General features: G+C 54.0%; 6 protein-coding genes across 6 annotated transcripts; 3 read left to right on the top strand and 3 right to left on the bottom strand.

Annotated features, from left to right (window-relative positions):
- Positions 1–2,303, bottom strand: AFG3 (AAA ATPase afg3; the record flags this gene model as incomplete). Its single annotated transcript, XM_062944207.1, has 2 exons — positions 1–800; positions 860–2,303. The coding sequence occupies 2 exons, from the start codon at positions 2,301–2,303 to the stop codon at positions 1–3; spliced, it is 2,244 nt and encodes a 747-aa protein (XP_062803012.1).
- A 1,661-nt stretch (positions 2,304–3,964) lies between these two features.
- Positions 3,965–8,930, bottom strand: QC764_205020 (uncharacterized protein; the record flags this gene model as incomplete). The annotated part of the gene is made up of 8 exons (XM_062944208.1): positions 8,614–8,930; positions 8,308–8,476; positions 6,884–8,067; positions 6,686–6,813; positions 6,559–6,623; positions 6,149–6,475; positions 4,861–6,097; positions 3,965–4,808 (listed from the first exon to the last, which is right to left on the bottom strand). The coding sequence occupies exons 3-8, from the start codon at positions 7,082–7,084 to the stop codon at positions 3,965–3,967; spliced, it is 2,802 nt and encodes a 933-aa protein (XP_062803013.1). The 5' UTR covers positions 7,085–8,067; positions 8,308–8,476; positions 8,614–8,930.
- Positions 8,931–9,542: 612 nt separating this feature from the next.
- On the bottom strand, positions 9,543–11,299 carry MRPL35 (mitochondrial 54S ribosomal protein YmL35). Its single transcript, XM_062944209.1, has 2 exons — positions 10,536–11,299; positions 9,543–10,482 (listed from the first exon to the last, which is right to left on the bottom strand). Exons 1-2 carry the CDS (start codon positions 11,119–11,121, stop codon positions 9,653–9,655), a joined length of 1,416 nt encoding a protein of 471 aa, XP_062803014.1. The 5' UTR covers positions 11,122–11,299; the 3' UTR covers positions 9,543–9,652.
- yml6 (54S ribosomal protein yml6, mitochondrial) lies at positions 10,947–12,750 on the top strand. Its single transcript, XM_062944210.1, has 3 exons — positions 10,947–11,598; positions 11,674–11,767; positions 11,838–12,750. The coding sequence occupies exons 1-3, from the start codon at positions 11,518–11,520 to the stop codon at positions 12,641–12,643; spliced, it is 981 nt and encodes a 326-aa protein (XP_062803015.1). The 5' UTR covers positions 10,947–11,517; the 3' UTR covers positions 12,644–12,750.
- A 1,431-nt stretch (positions 12,751–14,181) lies between these two features.
- QC764_0035870 (uncharacterized protein) lies at positions 14,182–14,634 on the top strand (the record flags this gene model as incomplete). Its single annotated transcript, XM_062940241.1, has 1 exon — positions 14,182–14,634. One exon carries the CDS (start codon positions 14,182–14,184, stop codon positions 14,632–14,634), a length of 453 nt encoding a protein of 150 aa, XP_062803016.1.
- Positions 14,635–14,927: 293 nt separating this feature from the next.
- On the top strand, positions 14,928–17,329 carry ROX3 (RNA polymerase II holoenzyme/mediator subunit; the record flags this gene model as incomplete). The annotated part of the gene is made up of 3 exons (XM_062944211.1): positions 14,928–15,246; positions 15,341–15,987; positions 16,046–17,329. 3 exons carry the CDS (start codon positions 14,928–14,930, stop codon positions 16,106–16,108), a joined length of 1,029 nt encoding a protein of 342 aa, XP_062803017.1. The 3' UTR covers positions 16,109–17,329.
- Between the last annotated feature and the right edge of the window lie 555 nt (positions 17,330–17,884).

A 17,884-nucleotide genomic window follows, 5' to 3' on the forward strand; every position in this document is an offset into this window, starting at 1 on the left:
TCACCTCTTCTCCTCTCCCTCCTCATGCTCCTTCATAGCAGGCTCCGGACCCCCAGGTGTATCCGTGCTCTCGGTGGGAAAAGGCGGTGCGGCCGTCCCCTTGCCCCCCTTTCCGTCAAAGTACTTGGAAAACTCCTCCTTCTCCGGCCACTCCCTCGGTCCCAGCAGCCTGACCAGGTCATCTCTGCTCAGCACCTCCTTCTTCAGCAGCTCCTCGGCCACAATCCCAACCTCCTTCTTCCTCGCCGACAGCAGGTCCTTGCACTGCTTGTACGCCTCGTCCACGATTCTCCGGACCTCGGCGTCAATCATCTGGGCGGTCGACTCGGCAAACGGCTTCTTGAGCTGGTTCTCGTCGTTGTTGAAGTGGAGCGGTCCGAGCTTCTTGGACATGCCCCATTGGGTGACCATGGTGGTGGCCATGTGGGTGACCTTCTTGAAGTCGTCAGAAGCACCGGTGGTGACGGTGGGGAAGTGAAGCTCCTCAGAGACGCGACCGCCGAGGGTCATGGCCATGCGGTCCATGAGCTGGTTGGTCGACATGAGGTAAGCGTCGGTGGCGGGGAGGTACTGGGCGTAACCGAGAGCGCCCTGGCCACGGGGAATGATGGACACCTTGAGGAGAGGGTCAGCCCACCGGAAGTACCAGCCGCAAACAGCGTGACCAGCTTCATGATAGGCAACTGTCCTCTTCTCTTCGGGGTCGAGGACGAGAGACTTGCGCTCAAGACCACCAATGACACGCTCGATGGCCTGCTCGAAGTGGATCATGGCAACACTGGAAGCGTTGGCACGAGCAGCTATGAGAATAGTCAGCACTAGACTTTACGATGAAACGAAAAAGTGAGAAGAAACCTACCAATAAGAGCAGCCTCGTTGACCGCATTGGCAATGTCAGCTCCGGCAAACCCAGGAGTCAACGCGGCCAACCGACCAGTCAAGTAGGTCAAATCCTCATTCGTCAGAATCTTCTTAAGATGCACCTTGAAAATCTCCTGACGACCCTTCATCGTCGGCCGATCAATGTGGATATGTCTGTCAAAACGGCCAGGACGCATCAGAGCCTTGTCGAGAATGTCAGGTCTGTTCGTGCCGGCCAACACAACAACCTGCTCCGAGGTGTTGAAGCCGTCCATCTCGGTCAAGATCTGGTTCAGCGTCGACTCCCGTTCGTCGTTGCCACCGCCCCTGAAGCCGCCGCCCTCCGAACGGGACTTTCCAACCGCATCAATCTCATCGATAAAGACGATGCAGGGAGCGTTCTTTCTCGCGGTCGAAAACAGATCCCGAACCCTCGAGGCACCAACACCGACAAACATCTCGACGAACTCGGAGCCACTGACAGAATAAAACGGCACCTGAGATTCGCCAGCCGTGGCTTTGGCCAAAAGCGTCTTGCCAGTACCGGGCGGACCAGACAAGATCGCACCCCTCGGGATCTTGGCACCCAGCCTCTGGAACCGCTCCGGCGACTTCAAGAAGCTCACAAACTCCATAATCTCCGTCTTGGCCTCATCCATACCCGCCACATCCGCAAACTTGACCTTGACAGCCGCATCATGGTTGAACTCTTTGGCCTTGCTCTTGCCGAAACCAAAGACGCCGCTCCCACCACCACCCATACCAGCACCGGCCCGTCTCGCCGACCAGATCAACAGACCCATGATCATCAACGTCGGCCCAAAAGCAATCAACAAGTTGCTGAAGTTGCTCTCAGAGGCATACGAGACCGGTATCCTGTCCGAGGTCGGGATCCCCAGTTCCTGCTGCGCCTCGTCCAGTCTCCTCTCAAAGGCATCAATAGAGCCAATGGTGAAGTAGTAATGAAACCCAGGCTTGCCAGCAGTAGACCCAGGGTAAACAGAGTTGACCGCCTCCCTATCCAGCTCAACCTTGACCCGGTCGTGATCAACAATCAGCTTCTTGACCAAGCCCTTGTCCAAAAACGTCCTCCGCAGCTCCTGCCAGGTGATCTCCCTAGAGTTATCCCCACCCATAAACAGCGACAGCAGGGGATACAGCAAAATAGCACCCACCACCCAGCTCATGGTGTCCGACAGCTGGAATCCCGGTCTAGGCGGTGGCGTCCCCCTCTTCCTTTGCTGTCCCTTCTGCTTCCCCTCCCCATCCTGCTTCCCTTCCCCATCCTGCTTCCCCTCCCCATCCTGCTTCTCCCCCTCCTCCTTCTCCCCAGGCTTCCTACTCTCAAAACTCACACTCCTCGCTTCCCTCTCCGCCCTCTTCCTCCTCTCCTCCTCGACCTCCTCCTGCTGTGCCTGAAACTCCTGAATATCCTCTAGCATCTTCGGAAAGTACCTCATCGCCCTCAAGGCATCCATCATCCCCAGCTTAGGGAAATCCCCCGTCCAGTTCTTGACCATAATGTCATGAAACTCCTTTGGCAAACCCGGCACTTTGTTCACGTCGAAGATCGCCCTCAGCTCCGGCGGCATCTGTATCACACCCAGGAGCTTCTCCACCTTTTTCAGCTCCTCCTCCGACAGGCGGACCCAGCCGCGGGGTATTGGCTTCTCTTCTTCGGTTCCTGGTGGTGTCGTGACGTCTCGGTGGTGGTCATTGTTGTTGTTTTCGGGTGGCCCGGCAGGAGGAGGAGGGGGGGGGTTGGTCGATTGGAATCTTCTCGAGAGAACAAAAACTGAACCGGCTGGGGAGGATGAAATAATCCGGGGGTGTCGAGCTGCTCGAATGGCTGGGCTTGTGATCGCTCGGAGGGGCAGACTCCTCCTTGCGCCGCCGCTGCCGCCGCCGCCGAGGGCAGCCAGTCGGCAGGCTGGGGATCGGAACATTGCTTTTGTTGTGTCTTATGTCCCCTTGTCTAAATCAATTCGGCCCCCTTTTCACCTTTCGTTGTAAAAGCTGCGTCCGGTTTTGTTGTGGCGTACAACCACAAGAACGCAGTCGAGAAAGATGGTGGGATGTGGTGATGCGATGCGGGATTGCGAAAGGACCGACCACCAGCAGCAGGTGTGGTGGATTTCTTGGCAACCCGAACCAGCAAGCAGCAGTTTAAAACGAACTGTGACCTTTTCTATCAGCTTGATAAGCAGCGGCCCACCGCCTGCGCACTCACCACTAACCACTAGCGGCAACTTGTAGGAAAAATTCGTCGAAATTGCCTACAGGAAGCGGGCAGTCTTTTGAACAAGACCAACTTTCTGTTGTTGTGGTTCAAGTGAGCCGCTGTGCTGACAGCAGAAAGGTTTTCCTCCCTGTACGAAAGCTCTGCAAAATCCCATTCGATGATGATGCTGTGCGGCGAGAAACACCTACCTAAAGCTCATCCGGCCTTATCCCGAAATGTCCTAGCGCTGAGTCACGTGGGGAGGGGGGAGGCTACAAAGCTATGGAATTATCGGACTCCTGGCCTAAAGTCTATACAAAATACAGAAGCTCCATAGCCCCCAAAAGTGCCCGGACAGGCTCCTCCGTAGGCAGTGTGGTGCTGACGTATGGAGTCCACAAGAAGGCAGGTGAGCATGCTTAGCTTGGTCACAACGGCCACGACGAGCTTTAGCTTGAAGCTCACGATCCTGATGCTACTGCAGATACCTTTTAAATAACCAATCCATTCATCTGATGGTTAGCAGCAAAACAAGACAGAAGATGCACCTGAGCAGAGACGTCCTTCTAATTCACGCCCCTATATACCCTCCCACATTCCTCACCCATAGCAAGTTACACATTCCCATGCAACCACCCAACACAACAATGCTTCCCAAAGAAAATCATCAACTGAACTAAACAAAAGGGGGAATCCGGTCAAAACAACAACAACAACAACAACAACAAAAAAACACAATCCCAAAAAAACCCAATGCCAATCCATCACGCCCACCCATGAATTTCCATTCCCATATTATTCCATCTACCCTTTTCCCTTTCCAAAGATGCCCAGTCCCCTTTTTACCTTTCCACAGCCCCCCCCCCTCCCCGTTTCCCACCTCTACATCCTCCCAGACACCTCCCCCCCAAAATTCCCATTCTCCACACTAGGATACGCCCCCCCGCTCATCTCGGCCCAATCCCAATCCAACGTCATCGGCAAGCTAAACAAGTCCTGCGGCAACATAGGCTGCTGAAAGAACCCTCCCCCCAGCGGCGGGCTCGTCAGTCCCCCTGTCCCTCCCATCGTAACTGAATTCATCGGATCAAATCCTCCCATATCATACCCCCCGTAATCACCACCACCACCACCCGGAACACCGCCTCCACCATTCGGAGGCGCAGCTGCAAAATCCCCATGCCACCCCGTTGGCGCCATACCAGGCGACGAACTCGAGCTCATTGTCCCTTGGCCGTTGGCGGCGCCGTTTATCGGGCCGAATCCAGTGTTTGGTGGTGAGCGGTGGTCGTTTGGTGGTGGGGAAAGGTTGTTGTTCGGGGGCTGATGCTGGTTGTTCATGGAATGGGATGCTTGTGGTGTGGCAGAGCCGGCTGTTGTTGGCCGGGGTGTAGGGGCGGCGGCTGCTGGGTTGGGGTTGAAGGATGGGGAGTCTCCAGTAGCAGTTGTCTTGGCAGCTGGTTGCTCGGTATTCTTCCTCTTCCGCCTGTTGGCGTGTTCCTTCTCCGCCTTTTCCACCACCACCTTTGCAATCCGCTCAAACTCTGAACAAACTCCCAGCATGCGGTGGACACCACCTGTCTCGGCTTCTACGCCGAGCATAGACAAGAAGTTGACCACCACGTTCATAAGCTTTGCGTCTGACCGGGCTCTTGGGTCCAGTGGATTTTGCAACACGTTGCCGAAGAGGGTAACGAGGGCTGATACTGGGAAGTATAGGACCATCCTACATGATAATTAGCAATTACGCAGCCGAGAATGGGACAGGAGCAACTTACCAAACACAAGAGAAATCCCCCTGAGGGATGTACTTGAGCAGAGAAATCGACGCCCTAGCAGCCGAAGTGCACAACGCCGCCGATGAGAAAATGCGAGGGTTCAATGGCCTAGCATTAAGCCCCTGAATAGCATAGTTGGACAACCTGCTGGTCCAATACCCATGATGAATCGACATCCGGTGAATTGTCGTCAAGCAGTTGTAATAGTTAAAGTGCAGCATGACGATGTGCAGTATCAGCGGCGTGTGCGATGCCTTGATTTCGTGTTCCGGTCGGAAGTCGATGGGAATCCTGTCCTTCCAGTTCTCAAGCTCCTGGTCGAGTTCGCCAATGGTGTTCAAGAGCTCGCCATCAGACTGCTTTGTCGCCTCTGTCGAGTACAACCTGTTGTAAACCCTGCTCTCAACAATGGATAGCTCGCACATAACCCTAAACAGGTTCATCTTCCCCTTTCCGTCCGCCAGCGGAATGTTTCCGATGCCATCCGCCGGGTCAGCGTCAGGCAGCTCGACGTTCATGTCGCTATCATCCTGTGCCGGTGGTCTTCCTGATCGGAGGCAAAGATCCTTGTCCAGCATGTAGGCAATCCAAAACACTCTCTTGCGCTGCTCGATTTCGATCGGGTTCAAATTGAAGTTGGTGCCCTTCTTGTGAAGGCCGATGGTGTGCGCCAGTCGGATGGCAGTCGCAATGATAAGTGACGATGGCTGCGGGTTAGGAGTGCCTTGCATAAACATAGCCATACCCAGCAGAGCCTGCACACTAAGCAGATCCGTGCAGCGCATCACAATCTCCGAAAAGCAAGCCATGGCGTTCTTCATGTATGCCCAAGCCTTGTCGTCCTCTTCCTGTGGTACAAGGTTGCTCATCACCCGTAGCCGATGAGCGATAGCCAGAGCCACGTTCAAACTCGCCCACCATCCAGATCCAGTGTATGGGTCGCTGGAATATTGTCGCTCTACCAGATGCATAAACGTCGGTTGGTGGAAGAGCGGGAACATGCAGTTGAAGTTCTCGAAATAGTCCTTGAGCAGCGAAAGGGCCTCGTTCTTTGGTGGCAGGTCACGGAAGATGACTCGGCGGAAGAGGTCACCAAACACATCAGGCTTCCATGCAGTCCACTTGTGATCGTCGATCGAGACATCAGAGATCATCTGCTGGAACGAAGAATCGCCCATCTTCTCATTCACCCACTGGATACCCTTGGGTGAGAAGATGGAGAAACCGGACGAGGAGCCTTTCCTGTGTCAGTAACAAGTGGCAAGCTGATCATAGACCAAAGACTTACCAATATATCTCGTCTCACCAATGTTATTGGTGACTAGCGAGCACATCATCTCACTCAGCTCAGCAACCTCCTCCTGCTCCTCTCCCTCTCCATCCTTTTCTGGCGTGATAGACTTCCTCTTATCCTTACTATCCTTTGCTGGCTCCGGCGAAGCCAAGGAGCTCTGAGGAGTGGAGACATTGCCATCATGCCCCGACGTGGCCTGTGATGGCGACGTTGGATTCGACGCAGCCTGAGAAGCCTGTCTCGACCGCTGCTGCTTCTCCGCAAGCTTCTTCTCCAACGTCCCCAGATCGGTAGCGCCATTGTCATCTTCCCCAAGCAGACCTGCGCCAAGACCGTTAGTGGACCACGCCCTCAAGTTAAGCTGCTATTTAAGGAAGCCAAGTTTGGGGAAAAGCTATGCGTACCTGACAGCCTCAACAGGTGTTCCATACGACCTAATCTGTTCTCGAGACCTTCGATGTATTTGGCCCTGTGGTCGATTTGTCAGCTCAATGGTTCAACAGCAAACCCGAGCTTGTCCTAAATACGCACCCCTTGGGCGGATTCCTCTTCTTCTCCACCTGTGTGAAGACGCAGTCGGTCTTGTAGTTGATGCAGTGTGTGCATGCTGGTAATTTTCCGTCGCATTTGATCTTCTTCTTCCTGCACATATCGCATGCCTGCAGATTGCCCAGCGGGTCAGCAAAACGCCACATCCCGTCGTCGAGACCAAGTATTTCTTCAACTCACCCTTGCGATCCTCCTCCTCTTTGCTTCGTTTGTGTCTTCAAGTAGCCCATGGTCTCCAAACATTTGCGTAGCCATAAGGTCAGGTGGTAGTTGCGGCATAGGCATGCCATGTTCAGCATAGCCGCCGAAGATCTGGGGCGGTGGATTCATAAGCGGTGGTGGTTGTATGGGCATCTGAAAGCCCCCGTGCATGTGGTCCATTGTGAATAGTTTTATCGCCTAACCGGCGTTCGTTCGTCGCAAACTCGATATCAAGATGGCAAAAGCGCAATGTGAGGTAGCGAGAAGGTATGTCAGATCGGTCGAAACCGTTGCGAGCACCAATCGATAATATAGATATTAGGCGGGGCCGAGCGGGACGATGAAGTGTGGAGGGGGCGGTAGGAGGGTGTGTCGAGTATCACTATCGTAGGCGCCGGGCAGAAAAAGGGTTGCTATTATTACCATCCACTCTTTAACCTTTCTTTGCGGGCTGTCGTCGAATCAGGGGAAAAGTGTGCCGGATGGTCCGGGTATAGGGGGGCTGAGCTGCTGCTGGATACAATTCGACTGCTATGCCGACAAAAGACATCCGAATATCACCTCAGCACTTCTTCGGTCGCGGGGTCATTCGTGTGGGTTCGACAGCTTCGGTTGTGACACAGCACAAAGCTCGGGTCAGTGGAGGTTCAGGTTCCTCCAAAAATCTGTAGCCAGCTCGCTGGGATCCAATGTCTTGGAGCGGGAGGAGTCGCACGAAGGCAAGCCACGCCGCGGATTTGAAGCAGAGGCTGTCGGGAAACCGGGGAAGTGACGGCAGGATATCGATGTGGAATTGCAACTGCGATTCTTCGTTATAGTCGTCGTCGACCAAGCCGACGGTGTGAGAGTGGGTTGATTGTTCGTTATATACAGTCGAAAATATTCGAAACCAGCAAAAGGGAGGCAAGACAGTCACGAAGAAAGAAGAGCTGCGGCAAAGTGCCCATATTAAGGTGTGTCGGGTGTCAGGGCCCCAGTTCAGTGTGTCCCAGCGGGCTGCGTTAGCGGGGGACGCGCGCGAGCGATCACCAAGACCTAACGACGTTAGGCAGGACAGGCATGTGGCATGTGGGGGCTGGGGTTGGGTGACTGAGCGCACGGGCTGGCGGCCGAAATTCAGGGTGTTCTGCTTCACTGTTCCACCTCAGGTTAGAGGGCTGCTGCTGCTGCTTGGTAAGCTTCACCTCCACAATCAAGCCGATGACGACGCCGACCGTTTTCCCCTCGGGGTTTATTGATCTTATAAAGTCCGCTCTCTGCAGTTCGAATCGTCCAGATGGGGGCATAGGAAGCGGCACAGAGGGCCCGGGGGGAATATTTCCCCATCCCCAGACATCATCTACACGCACTGCCCACTATGCCGAGCCCGTTCTCTGTTGTCAAACTGCAGGAGTACGACCTACCCCAGACCGGATCCGAACATTGAAAGCTCAACACTTTAGGTGGCATTCACCGCACCCCAGACCCGTAGTCCGGTGTTTGGAAGTGGGTTGAGGGCTAACACTATAGCTAGCTACCTTTTAGGGGGTGGAAAGGAGGGCGGGCGTTATCAAAGGTGGTATCTTGCAATACCTATCAGAGACAACAACTCTTCAGTCAGGTATCTATCAAACAAGGTGCCTTGCCCATCACGATCACCCGTCTCAAGGCCTCCAAAATGGACTGATGATGTTGACCAGCAAGTATGATGGCGGTTACGCAAAACTCACAGAATTCCAGGCATTGCAGAACTTTTCCCATGATGATGATGATGTTCAGGGACTCAATATCATGCCATGCCTCACCGAGAGCTTCTGGGCTCTTCTCCAAGGTTTCCACTGTCCTCGAGACCCGTGGTTGTCGAGGTCGATCATAAACTGCCAATCCCGTCAGAGGGCGGCCTCTTCTGGAATCTGGATTCGAGCTCAGTCGGTTCTTTTGCGGGCAAGGGGTTCCCAGAAGCCGCCAGTTGTGAGACAGTGATGAAACGGGCATGTGTTGCCGTGGAGGGGTCGTCAACCAGAAACCCCGCCGCTTGGACGTTGATGTCACCATGGTCAGTCATGACAAATCCAACGGCTTTCTAAACTCTTGAAATTCTTTTTAATTTATTTCTTCAGAGTCGTTGCTGGAAACTGGTTGTCGGTTTTGCCAAGCAACCTATACGTGGAACTTTCAACGTCGTCCCATCTCGGAAGCATCAGAGATAAGACGAGGCTTTACGCTTACAGTGGATGACACAACCACTTCGCATAGATGGTCTCGGATCAGAACTGTTTCCTAGTTCGAGTAGTCAAGTGATATCTGAGTGGCCAGGAAGATTGCTGCAGGCATGATCAAGCTGATCGGCAACACAAAGGGGCTTTGTAGTCACCTTGAATGCGCCACCAGTGTCTTTGAAGGCTATCCGATCATAGCCTTGGTGGTCGAGGCTCAGCTAGGCTGTGTCTTGGCCTTGAGTTCCCAAAATGGCAACTTTATATCATGTAATATAACGTCCATCTCTTCTTAGCAACGTCGGTGTCAAGTATAGAGGTATAGCTCCAAGATCTATGTCTTCACGGTGGCCGGCAGGCGTGCAAAGACTGACCAAAAGCCTGAGCTTCGAGCCCCAGTCTTTGCTCGTATATATTGCACACAACGACATGAACAAGGGTCAACGCCCACATGGTATTCAACATGTCTAATATACAGCCCGTGGCATGGCATTTAAACACACCCAATACACACTTATAGTACAATTCCACCCCATTTTCATTCTCTCCCCTCCTAATACTTGAGCCCCTTAATCCTCTTGGAGTACTTCCACAAGCTCTTGTACTTGGGCTTCTGCCTCTTCGCCTCCCAACCCCTCGCCTTCCTAGGCGGCTTCAGCGAGTGCACCCGCGGCTGCTTAAACTCAACATCCGCCCCCGGAATACCATGCCTAGCCATCACCTCAGCCGTATGCTCATCCCACACGCTCCTGAAAAGCGTGAACCCGACCGGATTAAGATCAAACTTATCCCTAAACGACTTGAGCGAGAACCCTTCTCTCCCACCGTACATCTCCTTGAGCTTGGCAAGATCAAGAGGCTGGTTGTTGTTGTGCTCAAGAACAAACACGCTCAGGCGGTGATAAGGCGAGCCCTTTTGGGCAGTGGGGGGCAGCCAAGGGATGGCGAGGGTGCCGTCTTCGGGGAGGCCGCCCTGGGGGGATTCAGAGCTGGCTTTGGAGTTGAGACGGTGGAGGTTGAGGGAAGTCGAAGTGGGAGACCAGGGAATGTTGGTGACCATGAAGTGCAGCCGGCGGCCGTACGAGTCCGTCTCCGGGTTGGGAACGTCCGAGTCCATTACCACGACGGAGAGGAGACGCTCGCCAGAGTTGAAGACTTGCATGCGGAGGTTGGGGGGGCTTTCGGTGATGAGCGAGTCGAGGATGGTTCCGGGGGGTGCTTTGTAGCCGCGGAAGGTCATCTTGACGTCCATGGTTGGGTCGAACTTGGGGAGGATGTCGGGGACGATGTTGAACTGGTGGATACGCTGGGTGATGATCTTGTAGTCCATGGAGCGCCACTTGTTTTCGGCAAGGTAGCGGTAGATGGGCTTGTTCATGTCACCTGGGTGCATGTTAGTGAAAGCTGGCGGCGGTATATAAAGGACATCAACGCACCGTGCCCGTCCTCGAACCGCCTCTTGACCATCGGGTCGTTGATATCGGCCTGAATCTTGAGCTCCTCGACATGTTTCCTCAAACTCTCCAACCGCTTCTGCTTAAACACCTCGCCTCCTCTGTAAGTGCTGGCGTCTGTCTGCTCTATCCGCTTGATTCTCGCCAGCTCTGCCTTGATCTTGGCGATCTTCTCCTCTCTGTCCTTGGCCAAAACCTTGCGGGCCTCCTGGAAGCACTGGTATGGCAGCTGCTCGAAAGGAATGTCGCCTGTGGTAGCAATAGCAGCTCTCCTTCTCCTAGAACCAAGTTCTGGTGACAGCAGCTTGGCCAGCTCCTCCTCTGATCCCTGCTTGATTGCTGTGATCTCTGAGGCCTTCTTCTGAACAAGAACGGCAGCATCAGCGGCGAGCTTCTGCGCATCCGATCCTGCGGGGGTTGTCGTCGTGGGCTCATCGCTGCGACTGGGGGTCGACGAAAATTGGCGAATAGCGGCGACGATTGGCCTGGACTGACATGTTGCCGTGGTGCTGGTAGCTTGCCTGAGAGACCGCACAAGGGGCCGGGCAACCTGCTGAGTCCCCGACATGATTTCTCAATATTTTGGAGCTGTCTTGGGCTCCCAATTCCACCTATGCCCTGAGCTGTTGAGGATCTGGTCGGCCTTTCGCTTGTCTCTTGAGCCGGCGCCGATAGAGAAAATTCGTGGACCCATGCACGGCGGTTCATCCAGTCAGCTTCTTGCACGCCCAGGGGTCCAGTAAACGTCCGGCCTAGCAAGCGTCTGTGCGCCAACGACTCCAGATCTTTTTTCAGAGCTTCAGGAGCAGCAGCCAGCGACAGCCAAGATATTCGCGAATTGCCCGACAGAGCGGATATAAGGTCATTCTTGGGAGGGACGATAGCGGGCGCCTTCACTCGGCCTTTTTCTACAACCCGCCGCTTTTCTGGTCGAGCACCGATTGCCGACGGCAGACCCCCCGCAATGGCCGGCAAGGGGATGAGGTGCCTCAGCGAGGCGATGAGGGGCTTGAGCCTCGGTGCGCAAACATGCAGAACAGTCTCAGTGTGTATTTTCTGTCCGGCCTTGGTTCTGGGTTAGATTTGGACAGTCTTGCTGATATGCTGTGTCCATAACCAGGTCCGCACAGCTCCGTTAATATCAAGGCGGTCCATGGCCACCGAGGCGCCCGTTTCCAAAATCACACGATCAGTAGCTGAGAAATGGACTCCCAGTATGCGATAGCCTCACTCGGTCTACGAATGACCATACAACAGTGATCTTCCTGCTAACAGAGCTAATAGTCACCACTGTCCCTGTTACCGTCCACTCCTTCCCCGACCTTGCCCCCCGCTCCCTCGAAACATACTCAGCCAAGCACCTCTACCTCCCCCTCCGCCGCGACATTCTTCACCTTGCGGTCGTCTACGAAGGTGACAACACACGACAGGGTACGGCCCAAGCCAAGACTCGCTGGGAGGTCGCCGGCTCCCACAGAAAGGTTCGCCCACAAAAGGGCTCAGGCAGAGCTCGTGTTGGCAACAAGCAGTCACCGCTACAGCGCGGTGGTGGTAAATCCCACGGTCCCCGAAACCGCGATTTCGGCACCAAGCTCAACCGCAAGGTTTACGATCTGGCCTGGCGCACAGCTCTTTCTTACCGATATCGCCGTGGCGAGCTCATCGTTACCGAGGACGGGCTCGATCTCCCTCTCCCTGAGGACTTCCTCCAGCAAGCCCAGGACGGCCTCTTGACCCGTGAGCTTGAGGATGCATTTATTGAAAAGTACGTTGGCGAGATGCTCGGAGCGATGCAGTGGGGCAAGGCTCATGGCAGGACGACATTCATCACGGGGGAGGAGCGGATGAACCTGTTCACCGCGATGGGGGTGGCGGGTGAGAACGGCAGGGCTTTGGAGCTGGAGGATGTGGATGTCAAGGATTTGCTTGAGACGGGCAGGATTGTCGTGGAAAGGTCGGTCCTGAAGGAGATGATCAAGCGGCATAGGAGTGATCTGGTGACGAGCATTTTCCTGCCTGGCCAGAAGAACACCAAGGAGACAACAATGGGCACTGTTGTTTACCCGTCTAGCAAGGTTTCATATGCCTAGTTCAGAGTTGATGGAGGCCCTGGTTTGTATTATACACTAAAAGAAACACTGCTGGATTAGGGGCAGTTGTTGTATGTAAATTGTTACTATTTTGGAAGCCATGTACTGTTTGGTTTGCCGTTTGTGCTTCTTTTGGGCTCCTGCTTGTATAAGCTCAGATAGACGCTGCAGAGGGTGCTCAAGGACTTTGTGGCACTGTCAGATGACTCCTGTCATGAGGATTGCTGCCAGTGCCCAACAACTGCCTTGTGTGGGTGGTGAATGCGTGTTGACAAAGCCACAATCAATGTCATCGCCGATTTACACAGTGCCAGCTGTGGAGCAGCAGTCAGGAGCAGGCAGAGCGCCCCGCTTTTTCATGTTCGATTTTGCAGGCGTGCACAGACCAGTCCCCTTGTGTATATAATTTCGCCCGCCCTCCCGTCAACTTCCTCCCCTTCTTCTTTTTTCTTCTCCATCCAAGTGCAGGGGTTTTACGCGTATCAGTGAGGATTCGTCCGAGATCGCGTTTTTGCTAGTTGAAAACTACATACCTGACCGCTCTTGTTGGGACTCGTTCCTGGCAGGGAATTTTTGGAATTACCAACTTCTTCAGCTTTGGAGAGAAATTCTGGTCTTGTTTTTCATTGCCAACGTTTGCTTGGTTCGAGCGTGGCAAGGAAGAGCGGCGATTGGATTGTGGGACGGGGATTACAACGAATCGAACACGACTTGTCTAACAGCGACTTTTTGATTTTGGCGCTGCGATGGGAGGGTCGTCCTTTTTGGGTTGACCAGTCTGTGATGGTCACGACTTTGATTGATGAGAGGGGCTGTGCTTGGACAACTTCGAAACATTGGTCTCTGACGCGGTCGCCCAGGCGGTCACTGAGTCGAGAGGGAAGAGTCGCACGACGTGTCAGAGTTGGACCGGCTCGTGATGCAACAGTGCTTTTGAGTTTTGAGCGTGTTCAACAAAGTTTGATATGGGTGGTGGAGTTGTGGATTGCTGGCGTTTGATAATATTGAAATTTGGCCGCGCCATGAGTTGTCGCTCGTGGGCTGGTTATCATCACCCGCCAGCACTGCTCTCCAGATTTGTCAGCCCATCTCACGCACTGTGTAACCCCCCATATTCGTGACTCTCTCTATTCCAACAACCCTGCTGTAAATCATCGAGAATAGTAGTGATAATGAGCATCTTGACAATGACATGAATGGGATATAGCCAAATGACGTCGTGCTACATGCTGAGGATATGCAACGGCGATCGCTTCAGCCCAGCGGTCTGGACAGTGAGGTTTTAGGTTCGTAGGTTTGCGGCACATCAGCCCGATTTCTTCAGGGCGGTCCAGGGCGGCCGCCGCCTGTTGCCTGGGTGGGTGGTGTGGAGGACAACGTCCGATGGACCAACCGATCAACAGAAACGCCGGCTCCTTAGTGTGACTCTTTATCAATCACACGGAATTCTCGGAGTCAGAGAGAGAACTGAATAGCGTCTTATAATGATATGATAACTGAATGGATAATGGCAATGGTATCTCCTCAATTCATCGAAGATGGAAATTGATAATGGACATCCGGCGGCGGGCAGCGGGCCGTCGAGATCAAATCGCCAAAAGGCTGGATGGAAAGTAGGCACCCGATTGGCTGGCGCGCGAGGGTTGCGCGACCAGTTCAGGGAGAGTGGGTTCGTGTGGGTTAGAGTGGGGCGCGTGGCAGAAAGAGACTTCCGCACTGTCCAGTTCTGGGAGCGGCCAAGTGACCGAACGGCTTCTACCAAGGAAGGCGAGCACCGCAGCACCTCCTCTCCTCCATCATCATCCATCAAACCTCACAACCGCCCATCGCCCAACCGCCTCATTCAATCGCCCAGAGCCCCAGAAGAGGCCCGCGACCGCCGAAAACCACCGATTCCCGTCATAGAGAACGGTCTGAAAGCATTCACCGCCCCGAAATCCGATTTTTCGAGTCCGCCGCTGCAGCAGGAGGAGTGCATGTTGCTGGATTGAGGTTCTGCGAAGCCGTCGTCGGCGCTTTCGCGCGACTCGCCCACAACAACCTCCTCCCCCGCCCCAGGCCCTTCCCGCATCGCATCTCCGACTTTTCCATCGAGCGAAGCGGTCTATCATCCCCAGGCCGCCGTCTTCTTTGCGAATCCGATACCGACCGCTTGTTTGTTCAATTTTTTTCTTTGTCCGTGTCGCCACTCCGCTCGGGTGACGGTCGCGCCAAGGATTTTCTCTCGGTCACCCTTATCGTCCCGACCACATCGCATCATCTCGCCATTGTCGGTCGGTCCATCATGTCCTTCCACCCTCAGACTCCGCAAAGCCCCTCGCAATTCTCTCCTGGCACGAGCGACCAGAATATGAGCATGAGCAGCTCCATGACCTCCATCACGACCGCTCTGCCGACTCCTGCCCACAGCGTAAACGGAAGCACACTACCCACCGACGCCTCCCAGGACGTCGTCATGGGCGGAGACTCCCCCCACAAGCGCAAGCGAGCCTTTGATGATCTCGGCGATAGACAGCAGAAGAAGGTGCACAGCGAGGGCCGCAAACTTGGTATTGATGACCTGCACCTTGATGTGGGCGAGAAATACCTCCTTTGCAGAACTCGTAAGGCTCCCTTGAAACTCAGTGATGAATGCGGTGGTTTCTTGGTGACTACTGCTTTTTGTTCAAAGACTTGGTTAACACGTGCTCTTTCTAGCCCATCCTACGCCGCGCCCGCATGTGTCGGAAGATCTCTTTGAGCTCTACGGCTTGGGACCTCTTGCCGACTCGGTAGCCCGCGTGCTTCCGAACGGTGAGAAGAATGCGATCAGGAAGACGTACAAGGGCTTCATCAAGAAGCTCGGCGTTCAAGGCCACTTCGACTCGGTCAAGCAAGATCCCCACCGCGAGGATAGCATGCTCTGGTTGATGCAGGTGCCCGAGGATGTTTGGGATGCAAGATACGTCAGGGGCAAGGATATTCACCATGGATTCAACCCCGAGGTCAAGAGCAAGCTGATGCGTGCTACGACTATGAGCAAGGGTGTCGTTCCCAAGAGTGTCTGGGACAGCTCGGTCTTGGGCGAGATTGGCCCCGGCAAGGGCGACAGAGCCATGTCTTCTGCCAGACCTACCGCACCCAACACCCCGCTCAACCTTGGAGGGTCTCAACAGCCTCGTATCAAGGTTGGCACTCCGGTCGCTGCCCAGGATAGGGCCAAGCGTGCCGTCAAGAAGAGAAGCTACGGTGACAGCAGCTTCGAAGGCTACGGCGAAGGCTTTCCAGACGATGACACAGGCGCTGCGTCAGGCTACTCTACTGGAGAGGGTGATATGGCGTCTGGGAACAAGCGCAGAAAAAAGGTGCTTCTTCATGGCTGATCTCGAGCATCGGGGACATCTTTTACTGACACGTGAACAGACTCATGGAGTCTCACAGGCCCATCCTCAAGCCCGGCAACCGGTCTATGGCGCTGGAACTTAGGAGTCTCCAGCTGCTGAGTCCAGCCAGCCGCCGCCCGAGCATGTCACCAAGTCGCAGACTGCTACCAAAAAGCAAACTGCAAACGGTGGTGCCAAAGCACAGGGACGAGGACGCCGGCCACGTGCCGATTAGAAAAGCCACACCTACCAGTGTTCAGGGTGATACCTGGTGTACCGGTTGACGATGACCTTGGCTCGCCCGCGACGCATCATACAATGTTTTGCCTTGTCTTGCCTCTTTGCGCGGAGAGTTGACAACCGAGACGAAAAGACGGTCACAGCTTTTGGAGCCTTTTCTTTGCAACGAATGTGGTCGGCAGCAACAGCGATTGGTATCGACCCGCGAACTTGAGACGCTAGCCGCATAGTTGATGAATACGGCATCGATTTGATCAAAGCATACCCATCAACTTGAATTTCCGGTATCCGTCAGTCTATACGGCCTTGTCTCAATCGCAATCAACCGATCCTTTCGCGTTTGTTGGATGGCTTTCGTTGTCGAGCAGAGGGCATTGGCTTTGTGGGTTCACTACAATCGTGGGCTAACATCGAGGGCATCATCGGGGGACACAAGAAACACTGATATCTTGCATTTTGCAAATTTGATTTTTCAGCAAGGCGTTGGGGTTTAAGGTTCTGTCTTTTTATTTTACATTTAATTTGATATTCCCCGGGGGAGGGAACAACACAAAACAACAAACAAACAAGCTTTATACCTTTTGGGGGACCAGGGTTACTTGAGGCATTTCATCGTTCTTGACATTTGGCGAGGTGGGGGCGCGGGGGAAACGTTCACAAAGATCATACCAAGGACATGAGAAACATGATGAGAGGGTACATTGGCGGGCTTTGATTATTCTGACGCGCGCGAGGTTCTGTATTATTGTTTTTCTTTGCTGAGGGGCAGCAGGACAGGGGACCTACATGACCAACCGAGGACCGAGGCCGGGATCATAAGGAACGGGTTTATGAAAAGGGGGTTTAGAGAGGGTTGACCGGCTGGCTTCTTCTTTTTTTATGAGAGGAGTTTTGATATCGCAAGGGGTGGTGGGTGAGTTTCCTGGTCTATATGGTCTGTGGTTTTGGGGTTGGTGAGGTTGCTGCTTTTGTCTTCCGGGGGGGATGATGTGGTGGGGAGTAGGGAGAGATGGTGGTGAGGTTAGGTGATGATGGGGGGTGAGAAGGAGGGAGTGGAAAAGCGATAATAAAGCAGCGTTTGCTATCTTGTATCCTGTGTGCCGTGATGTGATTGTGATGTGCGTTGTTCCTCCCTCCAGATGGGCTGTTCAGTTTGATGAACCTTTTTGTTGCAACCAGGTATTGTCTAGGGAGCCACATTTGGTGCAATTGGATGGGTGGTCTTACGAATGTCCGTCAGGATGTCCCCTTTTTCCTTCTGCGGCTTCAGTTGATAGGTAGTTCTTGGTGATGACGGTTGTGGTCTACCCAGTTGCATGCGCGTCGGGAGAGATATTTATATTTCCTGCTGGCCAGGCCGGTGGTGATTCACACCATCCAAGTCATCAGTTATTAAGCGATAGGCGTTTACGCCATCTGCTCGTGTTCTTACCGAGTACCAGTTGAGCACAACTCAGACGACCATGGTTTTAGTCACGCCTTCATTCAGCCACACCAAAGGTTACCACAACCTATGTCTAGGGTCGGGAGCCAACAAGTCCCGGTTAGGGGGGGAGGCGTAGTCTTGCAGGTAAGATTACCATCGCTCGTTCTCTGTCTTTTGTAGGTACTAACCAAAGATTATACATTACAACAAAAT

This window comes from Podospora pseudoanserina, chromosome 2 (genome assembly GCF_035222485.1).
Source record: "Podospora pseudoanserina strain CBS 124.78 chromosome 2, whole genome shotgun sequence".
Taxonomy (NCBI): Eukaryota; Fungi; Ascomycota; class Sordariomycetes; order Sordariales; family Podosporaceae; genus Podospora; species Podospora pseudoanserina.

Excerpts from the sequence above, each read along its gene's own strand:
- yml6 (XM_062944210.1), top strand. The coding sequence starts at position 11,518 with ATGGCCGGCAAGGGGATGAGGTGCCTCAGCGAGGCGATGAGGGGCTTG. Across the intron at positions 11,599-11,673 it reads AAACATGCAGAACAGTCTCA|GTCCGCACAGCTCCGTTAAT; the intron begins GTGTGTATTTTC and ends GTCCATAACCAG. Across the intron at positions 11,768-11,837 it reads AGCTGAGAAATGGACTCCCA|TCACCACTGTCCCTGTTACC; the intron begins GTATGCGATAGC and ends CAGAGCTAATAG.
- MRPL35 (XM_062944209.1), bottom strand. The coding sequence starts at position 11,121 with ATGTCGGGGACTCAGCAGGTTGCCCGGCCCCTTGTGCGGTCTCTCAGG. Across the intron at positions 10,483-10,535 it reads GCGGTTCGAGGACGGGCACG|GTGACATGAACAAGCCCATC; the intron begins GTGCGTTGATGT and ends ACATGCACCCAG.